This window comes from Pteropus vampyrus, unplaced genomic scaffold (genome assembly GCF_000151845.1).
Source record: "Pteropus vampyrus isolate Shadow unplaced genomic scaffold, Pvam_2.0 Scaffold171, whole genome shotgun sequence".
NCBI classification, from domain to species: domain Eukaryota; kingdom Metazoa; phylum Chordata; class Mammalia; order Chiroptera; family Pteropodidae; genus Pteropus; species Pteropus vampyrus.
The window spans coordinates 2572967-2584013 of NW_011888952.1; the positions used below are offsets into that span (position 1 = coordinate 2572967).

General features: G+C 37.3%; 1 protein-coding gene across 3 annotated transcripts in view; it reads left to right on the forward strand.

Moving 5' to 3' along the window:
* Positions 1 to 11047, forward strand: part of SEC13 (SEC13 homolog, nuclear pore and COPII coat complex component) — a 45392-nt gene that overhangs the window by 7464 nt on the left and 26881 nt on the right. For all 3 annotated transcript variants that reach the window (XM_023536847.1, XM_023536848.1, XM_023536849.1), the window contains exons 3-4: positions 790 to 941; positions 1413 to 1546. In XM_023536847.1, coding sequence (XP_023392615.1) covers positions 790 to 941; positions 1413 to 1546 — 286 coding nt within the window. The remainder of the gene's footprint in view (positions 1 to 789; positions 942 to 1412; positions 1547 to 11047) is intronic.

Consider the following 11047-nt stretch of genomic DNA (forward strand, 5'->3'; position numbering starts at 1 on the left):
ACTGTTCTAAGCTCTGCATGAGTTATCACAAATATTTCCCCTCTTGACCACTCTATGAAAGAAGCCTTGATGGTATCCTCATTAAGAGACTAAGCCATAAGTAAGATGGTCCTTGCTTCAAGTAAAGCAGCTGGAGAATGGGGAGTGAGTGTGAAAGAATCTCTAAGCTGAGCTACTGCTCATGTGCTGGGTGCCCACCCTTCCCTGAACTGAGAGATAGCCCCAGTATCACGCCCAGTACAGGGTACATGCCCAGACAATACTTAGCATGTATGAATGCATAAAGATCAGAAGAGAAGAGCGAAAGATGCCTTGTGAACAAATTAAAAGAGTAGTGGAAAATATCAAAATGAAATAGATACTGCCTTCTCAAGGAGTTGACCATCTGGAAGGATAAATAACAATTCACTCTACAGATAGTTACCAAGCACTTGTGGGTGCAAATCCTAGATTGATCGATGACTGCTGATGACAGTAGATATAGGTGGTGCTGGCTGCAATATGGGGCATGTAAGGGTCCTACCAGTTTGGAACAGAGAGGCTAACTTAGCATCCTGATTTGTTTTCAAAGCCTCTGACCTCTTGGCCTCAAGGTCCTTACTATCCAGTGAAGTCCCTTTTAGCAGTGACAGTCTGGCTGTCCGTTTTGAAATTCTTAGGCAGTTCTGTCCTGAGACATTGTCTCTGCCTACCAAGGAAGCCATTCAGTTCTCTCCGAAGTAATGCCCGACAGAGCACTGAGGGTTCCTCTAGCACATCTAAGCAGTCTCTGACCCTCTCCCTTTGCAGTCACGAGGGTCCTGTGTGGCAAGTGGCCTGGGCCCACCCCATGTATGGCAATATCCTGGCATCCTGCTCCTATGACCGGAAAGTCATTATCTGGAAAGAGGAAAACGGCACCTGGGAGAAGACACATGAGCACACGGGACACGACTCCTCAGGTACACTGAGTGTGGCAGGAGAAAGTGGGTGGGGGGGCCCTTGGATGAGAATGACCTCTGTCTTGCCTAATGCTCTGGTTCTTTCCCCCTTGCAATGCTTCTTGTTTGTCCCTTGGGCTTTGGTTGGCTTTTCTGCTAGTCTGTCCACAGAGGAGTTAAGGCCCCAAGACCTAAAGCCAGTCCAAAGCAAAATGAGAAAAGTGGAGACGATACAGTTTTGTTTTTTTAAGATTTATTCATTTTAAGTACTAGCCTTCATTCTCAGATTGTTGTCCAGCCTACTTTTTCTTAAGATAGATATTAGTTTATGAAATAATGATGTTACTAGGTGATTGGTTTTTTGAATCTCTTTAATTGACGAAGTTACAACTTCTCCCTAGTGATCCTGGCTTTTTTTTTTTTTTAAGAAATTTATTAAAATAGTAAGTCTGGAAAAACAGTCTGTTCACCATGCCTCCCTCCTTCCTGCAGTAAACTCTGTGTGCTGGGCCCCCCATGACTATGGTCTGATCCTGGCCTGTGGGAGCTCGGATGGTGCCATCTCCCTGCTGACCTACACTGGGGAGGGCCAGTGGGAAGTGAAGAAGATCAACAATGCTCACACTGTAAGTCCAGACCCTGCCTGCATGTAGAGGGTAGCTCTGCTGACTTGCCATGTCTCTCCTGTAGATTCCCTAGAGTGAGGTAGGAGTAGTGTTGCTGCTGTGCAGTGGACCAGGGGAGGGGCTGCTGACCAGACATGCATAGTAGAGCAGCTTTGAGCGTCTTTGTTCTGATACCAGACAGAGGTTGCATCCAGGGAGGCCAGGCTGCACCAACTTCATTCAGCCCTGGGCGGGGTTAACACTGATTCCTCCTTGCAAGCTCCTAAGTTGAGGAGGACCAGGGCACTGGCAAGGTGGCAGCAGTAGCCTGCCTTCCTGCCACCTTTGCTCTGAACGCCTCAATTGACATTGCCTTGTGGTCATTGTGATCCCATAGAACTAAGTAGTATTGTAGGAAGCATCATAGGAATTTAGTTTCTTATACTTCTAGTCATCGGACATTAAAGTTGAAACAGTCGAGAAAGCACTGGAGGCAGTGGAGGAAAAACTCATTTCTTCAGCTCCTACTGTGTGTCATGTAATCCTCACAAATGTTTGTGAAGGCTAAAAGAAATTAACAAATGTACATATTTGTAAGGTAAGCAGTCCTAGTCCCATTTTTTGTTGAGGCAAATGAGGCTCAGAAAAAGTAAGTGATTTAGAGAAGACACTGTGCCAGAGTTAGAACCCTAGAATCTGTGTGTCTTCTCTCTACACAGCAGTTCTGGCTTTGATAGCCTCAAATACTTCTGAAATCTACCCAGATGGAAACTCAAAGTCAGTATCCCCCAATTCAGGGGATCCACAGTCTGCCTAGCCCTCAAGGCCCCAGGTGCCTATCTCAGTGTCTTATTACTTGGGACCTTGTCATCCTCTCCTGCTGACCAAGTTGTAAAAATGAATAGACTGAGAGGCTTCTGGCAAGATGGTAGGGAGTGGCATCACAATTTTTCATTCTTTCCACATCTGTGCATAAAACCAGCAGAACAACTAGGTAGCAAAAACATAACCTCATGAACAACACTTAGAACAAAACTGGCTAACACGGTATTTCTACAGACTCCAAAATACAGGTGGAGAGGACTGAACCACCAACAGCCCCAAGACTGCATGGTATTGGTATCTGAGCAGGAGGAATAAGGAAGCAATGGGGTGCCTTCTAACAAACCTAAGAAGAGGAGTACCCCCAAAATAGCCAACAAGTATTCACTGCAAAGCATAGCTGGCCAGTTTGAGAATAGCAGCTGAAACTGGAAGAAGTTTTGTTTTTGTTTTTAAGTTTTCTTTAAAGTAAGATAGAATTCATACACCATAAAATTCACCTTTTTTAAAGTATGCAGTCCCGTAGATTTTAGTATATAGTAGTCTTCACTTAACATTGTTGATAGGTTCTTGGAAACCAACTTTAAGCAAAACTTCATATAACGAAACCAATTTTACCTTAGGCTAATTGATAGAAACAAGAGTTAAGTTCCTACAGCATAGTGCTGGTCACAAAAATACCAGCAAACTTCTAAACAAAGACCCAAAGCACTGCTAATATTAAACATTGGAATAAATGTGAACTAAACATACATTTAAGAAATATTAATAAAAAGTAAGGTAATTATTTTCTAACCGCTTATTCCATTTCAGGGTCACAGATGGCCAGAGCCTATCCCAGCAGCCAAGGGTGCAAGGCAGGAGCCCACACTATACAGGTCACCCTTCCCATCGCAGGGCACACTGAAATGCATACCCACCCTCACTCATGCTGGGACAGTTTAGACATGGCAATTAACGTGCATATCTTTGGGATGTGGGTAGGAACCCACACAGACATGTGGAGAACGTGCATACTCCACACAGACAGTGGCCCTGGACAGGAACTGACTTTTTTTTCTCATCAACATTATAACAAGGCAATGCTGAATGAAATGACATTATGCAAGGACCTGTTGTTTTCATAAGTTTCACAGTTATCACTACTATCTAATTTCCAGAACTTTTTTGTCACCCCAAAAATAAAATCTGTCAGTAGTTCTCCTCATCCCACCCTACCCCCAGCCCTGGGCAACCAGTAATCTACCTTCTCTATGAGTTTGCCTCCTCTGGACATCTCCGATGAATGGAATCATACAGTATATGGTCTCATGTGACTGGCTTCTTTCACTTAGCATATTTTCAAGGTTCATCCCTATCACAATATGTATCAGTACTTCATTCCTTTTTATGGCTGAATAATATTCCATTGTGAGTAATTTTGTGGGGCCATTAATTCATCAGTTGATGGACATTTTCAGCTATTATGAATAATGCTATGAACATATGTGCATAAGTTTTCGTATGAAGATATGTTCTCGGTATTCTTGGGTCTATACCTAGGAGTGGAATTGCTAAGTCAAATGAAAACTCTATGGTTAACTTTTTGAGGTACTGCTAAACTTTTCCAAGTTAACTGTACCATTTTACAAGTTAACTGTACATTTTCCAAGTTAACTGTACCTACCGGCAGCGTATGAGGGTTGCCATTTCTCTATATTCTTGTTAAAACTTGTCTTTTTTATTATAGCTATCCAAGTGGGTGTGAAGTGGTATCTCATTGTAATTATCATTTGCATTTCTCTAATGACTAATAATTTGGGGCATCTTTTCACATACTTATTGGCCATTCGTATATCATCTTTGGAGAACTGACTGGGAGGGGTTTTGCACTATATCATACCAAGGGCCCATCATAAGGAAGACTAAAGGGGCTTAGAGAAATCTGACCAGGGCTTGCTTTCATGATAGGGCCCCTTGTGAGGAGAAACTGCTGGGAGTGAAATCAAAATGGAGCCAGATGGAGACACAGAAAGGAAAGAGGATATAGACCGAAGTAGGGGAAGGGAACAAGCCAGGAAATTCTGAAAGCAAGCTATCACATTTGTTAACACTACACAAAGACAGACTTATGAACTCAGGCTTTTCTGAACCTCACTTCATCAGGAAAACTAATTTCTCATAAAAATAAAAGTATTTAAGGTGAAATTGCATACAAAGTTTTCCTTATTAGAAAAAAAAGAATATGCAGAATAACATCCCTACAGTCAGTGAAAGAAAAACACGCCCACAAAATGGAATCAAACTGTCACCCACTATTTTAAAACAAGAGACATTTTTTAAATTATATAAGGCATGAAAATACAGCATAAATCAAAATAAGAAAAAGAGATGAAGTTACAGAACTCAGGAAGGAATAAAAAATAATTTATTTCAGAACTAAAGATTAAAATAGAAGGAATACAAGAGCAAATAAATATAATATAGAATGCCTTAAGAGAAATAGAGTGTGAAAAGGGGGAAATTTTTAAAGAGAGAAAAAGATTTTGAGAAAAGGTGAAGACAAGCAAAGATCAAACATAATAAATACTAGAAGTCCTGGAAGAAGAAAACAGAACAAATACTAAAAATTAATATGAAAAAACACTTTAAAAACAAAAAGATTTGAAACTACTACATATTGAGAGAGCATACCCTACACTTAAGAATATCAACCCAAAACCATCAACAAAAAGATACAATTCTAGTAAAGTTATTGGCCTTTAAAGAAAATCATTTGGACATCTAGAGGAAAAGACCCATATGCCTTAATAAGGGAAACAAAATTAGATTATCATTGGACTTGTCAACAGCAATGATCTATGCATAAGGAAAAGGAGAACACATACGCAATGAAAGAACATGTGAACTAAGGATTTATAACCTTATTGACTTTCAAGTTCACATACACTTATACACAAAAGTTCATAGCTGCTTTAATAGCCAAAAGTAGAAATAATGTACATGCACATCAGCAGGTATTCTATCAACAAATTGCGGTACATCCGAACTATGGAAATGCTACTCGGCAAATAAAAAGAAACTATCGATACAAATCAATGAATTTTAAAATCATTATGCTGAATGGGGAAAAAAAAAAAACATAAAAAGGTACATACTATGATTTCACTGATTTAAAATTCTAGAAAAAGCAAACATTTATACTGGCAGGAGGTCAGTGGTTGCCAGGTTTATGGGGCAGGAGGTGTGGGGGATGAGTTGGGGAGAGATGGATTACAAAGGAAACTGAGGGAACTTTTGGGAGTAATATGTTCCTTATCTTTTTTTTCAATAAAATACTTTTTTACCTCTTTTTTTTATATTGAGGTATTATTGCCATACAACATATTAGTTTCAGGTATATGACAATAATTTGATATTTACATACATTGCAAAACAATTACCACAATAAGTCTAGTTAAATGCATCACCATACTGTTACCAAAAAATATATAATTTTTTCGTGATGAGTACTTTTAAGATCTCTCTTAGCAACTTTCAAATACAGTTTTATTAACTGTATTCACCATTTTGTACATTATATCCCCTAACAGTTACTTACACCTTCATATATTTCACCCACCCCATACCTCCTCTGTGAGCTTGAAAGATTTTTGTTTGGGGCTTTTTTTACATTCCACATAAGAGATCATACAGTATTTGTCTTTCTGATTTCTTCCACTTAACATAATTCCCTCAAGGTCCATCCATGTCACAAGTGGCAAGATTTCATTCTTTATTGTGTCTGAATAGTGTGCCATTGTATAGATACACATATCTTCTTTATCTATTCATCCACCCATCAGTGGACACTTAGGTGTTTTCACACCTTGGCTGTTGCATTGAACATGGGGTACATATATCTTTTTGAATTAATGTTTTTGTTTCCTTCAGATAAATACCCAAAAGTTGTACTGCCGGGTCCTATGGCAGCCCTATTTTTAATTTTTTGGTGAACTCTAAATTGTTTTCCATAGTGGCTGCACCAGTTTACATTCCCATCAATAGTATACAAGGGTTCTCTTTCCACATCCTCAACAACGCTTGTTCCATCTGGCCTTTTGATGATAGCTCTTCTAACAGGTGTGAGATGATACCTTATTGTGTTGATTTGTATTCCCTTGACGATTACTGATGTTGACTATTTTCATGTACTTGTCAGCTATCTTTATATCTTTGGAAAATGTCTACTCAGATTCTCTGCTCATTTTTAAATCAGATTGTTTCTTTGCTGGAGTTTGTATTTTAGATATTAACCCCTTATCAGATAAATGATTTTCAAATATTTTCTCCCATTTCGTAGGTTGCCTTGTCATTTTATTGATTTCCTTTGCTGTGAAGAAGTGTTTCAGTTTGATATAGTCCTACTTTTTGCTTTTGTTGCCTTTGCTTTTGGAGTCAGCTATAGAAAATTGTGGCTGCGACCAATATCAGGAGGTTACCACCTGTTTCTTCTAGGAGTTTTATGGTTTCAGGTCTTCTAGTCAAGTCTTTAATCCATTTCGAGTTAATTTTTGTATATGGTGTAAAATAGTGGTCAAGTTTCATTCTTTTGCATGTGGCTGCCCAGTTTTCTCTACACCATTTATTAAAGAGACTATCCTTTCCACCACTGCATATTCTTGGCTCCTTTGCTGTAAATTAATTGACCATATAGGTATTTCTGGGCTTTGTATTCTGTGCCATTAATCTACATGTCTATTTTTATGCCAATACCATACTGTTTTAATCACTATAGCTTTGTAATGTAGTTTGAAATCAGGGAGTTTGATGCCACTAGCATCGTTCTTCTTTCTCAAGATTGTTTGGCTGTTCAGAGTCTTTTGTAGTTCCATACAAATTTTAGGGTTATTTTTTTCTAGTTCTTTGAAAAATGCCATTGGAATTTTGATAAGGATCGCATTGAATCTGTAGATTGCTTTGGGTAGTATGGACATTTTAACAATATTCTTCCAATCCACGAACAGTGACATCTTTCCATTTATTTGTGTCTTTTTAATTTCTTTTACCATTATCTCATAGTTTGCATGTACATATCTTTCACTTCCTTGGTTAATTTATTTCTAGATATTTTACTGTTATTGATGCAGTTGTAAATGGGATTGTTTTCTTAATTTCTCTTTCTGATAATTCTTAGTGTATAGAAATGCAAAAGATTTTCATATATATATTGTGTGTGAGAGAGAGCTTGTGAGATGGCAGAGTTGGAGAAACAGATGCCTACAAAGAATAACAGCAAAATTGAAAGCAGTACAAAGAAGATAAATTGATTACTGTCGAAAACACAGTAATGAACTTGCATGACAGCACTGAAGGAAAAAGTGAAAGAAGAGAGTAAACAAAGAATTTCAACTGTTAAAAACTAAAAGAGATAAAACTTGATGTTCATCACCTTCCAGTTATTTGTGAGGATGTTTTTCTATACAAATATTGTTTCATGTTTATATAGGAAGATTTTTGTATATTTTGCATTCTGCAACTTTACTGAATTTGTTAATTCTAAAAGTGTTTTGGTGGAGCCTTCAAGGTGTTCTATATATAATATCATCTTCAAATCACAACAGTTTTACTTCTTCCTTTCCACTTTGGATGCCTGTTACTTCTTTTTCTTGTGATCGCTCTGGCTGGGACTTCTAATACTGTGTCGAATGAAAGTGGTGAGAGTTGGCATCCTTGTCTTATTTCTGATTGAGACAAGCTTTCAGCTTTTCACTGTTGTATATGTTAGCTGTGGGCTTGTCATATATGGCAGGGGTCCTCAACCTGCGGGCTGTGGACTGGTACCAATTCATGGCCTGTTAGGAACCGGGCTGCACAGCAGGAGATGAGCAGCAGGCGAGCAAGCGAAGCTTCATCTGTATTTGCAGCATCTACCCAGCACTAGCATCACCACCTCACCTCCACCTCAGATCATCAGGCATTAGATTCTTATAGGAGCACCAGTCCCTGGTGCCAAAAAGGTTGGGGACCACTGAATATGGCTGTTAGTATATTGAGGTGCATTCCCTGTATACCAGCTTTGTTGCAAGTTATCATAAATATCAAATTTTAGCAAATGCTTTTTCTGTACCTACTGAGATGATCATATGATTTTTATCTTTCATTTTGTTAATGTGATATATCACTTTGATTGATTTGTAGATGTTAAACCATCCTTGCATCCCTGGAATAAATCTCACCTAATCATAGTATGATCCTTTTAATGTATTGTTGAATTCGGTTTTATAGTATTTCATTGAGGATTTACACATCTATGTTCATCCGGGATATTAGCCTGTAATTTTCTTGTGATATCCTTGTCTGGTTTTGGTATCAGGATTATGCTGGCCTTATAAAATGAGTTTGGAAGCATTCCCTTTCAAAGGAAAGGTTTTTAGACATATCAGTATTAATTCTTTGAATGTTGGTAAAATTCACCAGTGAAGCTATCTGGCCTTGGACTTCCATTTGTTAGGAGATTTTTGATTACTGATTTAATCTCCTTACTAGTAATTGGTCTATTCAGGTTTTCTATTAATTCATGATTCAGTCTTGGAAGGTTGTACGTTTCTAGGAATTTGTTAATTTCTTCTAGGTTGTCCAATTTGTTGGTGTATAATTTTTCATAATAGTTTCTTTGGATCCTTTGTATTTCTCTGGTATTAGTTGTAATGTGTCCTCTTTTCACATCTGATTTTATTTATTTGGGCCATCTCTTTCTAGGTGAGTCTAAAGGTTTGTCAATTTTGTTTATCTTTTCAAAGAACCAACTTTTAGTTTCATTGATCTTTTCTATTGTCTTTTATTCTCTATTTCATAAACTTCCTTTCTGACCTTTGTTATTTCTTTCCTCCCAGTAACTTTGGACTTCATTTGTTTCAGGGACTTTTTCCAGTCCTTGGAGGTGTAAAGTTATGTTGTTTGAGATTTGTGTATGTGTGTGTCTTGAGGTAGGCATTTATCACTACGATCTTCCCTCTTAGAACAACTTTTGCTTCATCCCATAAATTGTGGTATGTTGTATTTCTATTTGCATTTGTCTTAAGATACTTTTTATTTCTCATTTGATTTCTTCATTGACCCTTTGGTTGTTCAGTAGCATGTTCTTTAATATCCATATTTGTGAATTTTCCAGGTTTTTTTTTTTTTTTGTAATTGTTTCCCAGTTTATACCATTGTGGTCAGAAAAGATGCTTGATAGGATTTCAGTTTTCTTAAATTTATTAAGACTTGTTTTGTTGCCTGACATATGATCTATCCTGGAGAATTTTTCATGTGCACTTGAGAAGAATGTTCAGTTTTTAGATGAAATGTTCTGTGTATATCTGTTAAGTCTATTGGTCAAACATGTTGTTTAAGGTTGATATTTTCTTATTGACTTTCTCTGGATGATCAGTCCATTTATGTATGTATGTTATGTATTTATGTTAAAGTCTCCTAATCTTACTATATTGCTGTCTGTTTCTCCCTTTGAATATGTTAATATCCAAAGGTGCTGTTGTGTTGGGTACATAAATATTTATGTTATATCCTCTTGTTGGATTGACTCCTTTATCATTATGTAATGTCTTTCTTTGTCTCTTATTACAGTCTTTGTTTTAAAGTCTGTTCTGTCTGATATAAGTATAGGTACCCCAGCTTTCTTTTGTTTTCCATTTGCTGGGAATATCGTTTTCCATCTCTACTTTCAGTCTGTGTATGTCCTGACATCTGAAGTTATTAGTCTCTTGTAGGCAGCATATAGATGGATCTTGGGTTTCTTTACTCATTCGCTGCTCTATGATGTGTTTTGAAGAATTTAGTCCATTTATATTTAAAGAAATTAGTGATACATATGTGTTTATTGCTGTTTTGTTAATTGTTTTTCTCACTTGATAGTTCCTCTCTTCTGCTCTTGCTCTATTCTTGTGGTTTGATGACTTTATTTAGTGGTATGCTTAGTGGTATGCTTAGATTCCTTTCTCATTATCTTTTGTGTATCCCCTATAGGTTTTTGCTTTGTTTTGTCTTTCTTTGTTATCTTGATTTACAGGGTAAACATAGGTCAGAGTTCATCAGAGTGTATGCTTTATGTGCAGTTAATGTCAACTATACCTCAAAACTTTTTAAATTTTGATTTGGATGTAAAAAGCTCAAGGACTATAGTTTTCATGTGCCTTTCTTAAGGTATCTTCTAGAAAATAAGTTTCAGACAACAAAAGTGACTAAAAAGACAGTTATTCAGGTGTACCTTGTTTTATTGCACTTCACTGATGTTGCTTTTTTTTTTCTTTTTACAAATCGAAGGCTGACCTTCCACCAGCAAAAATATTACAACTTGTTTTATTGTGATACTCACTTTATAGTGGTGGTCTGGAACCAGACCTGCAATATCTCCAAGGGATGCCTATATAAATATATTGTAGGGAACTAAGACTAAATGAGGGTTAGAAGGTAGAATATAGGATGTAATGGCCATGTGCTCTCCTAGGGTAGATAGAATGCAACTGTTAAAAGCAGTATGGCACACAAACAGCTAGAGATCTAGATTTTTTTATTTTGGCATCATTTACACACAAACACTTCCTCATCACCCCACCCCACCCAAAAAAAAACTGTGAGGGAGAATGGAAAGAGCATTGCAAACACTTTATTAAATGACTTTAGTAGTCATATTGGCAATATTATTCTGAGACTGTTCTGTGAAATAAGATAAAATAAATA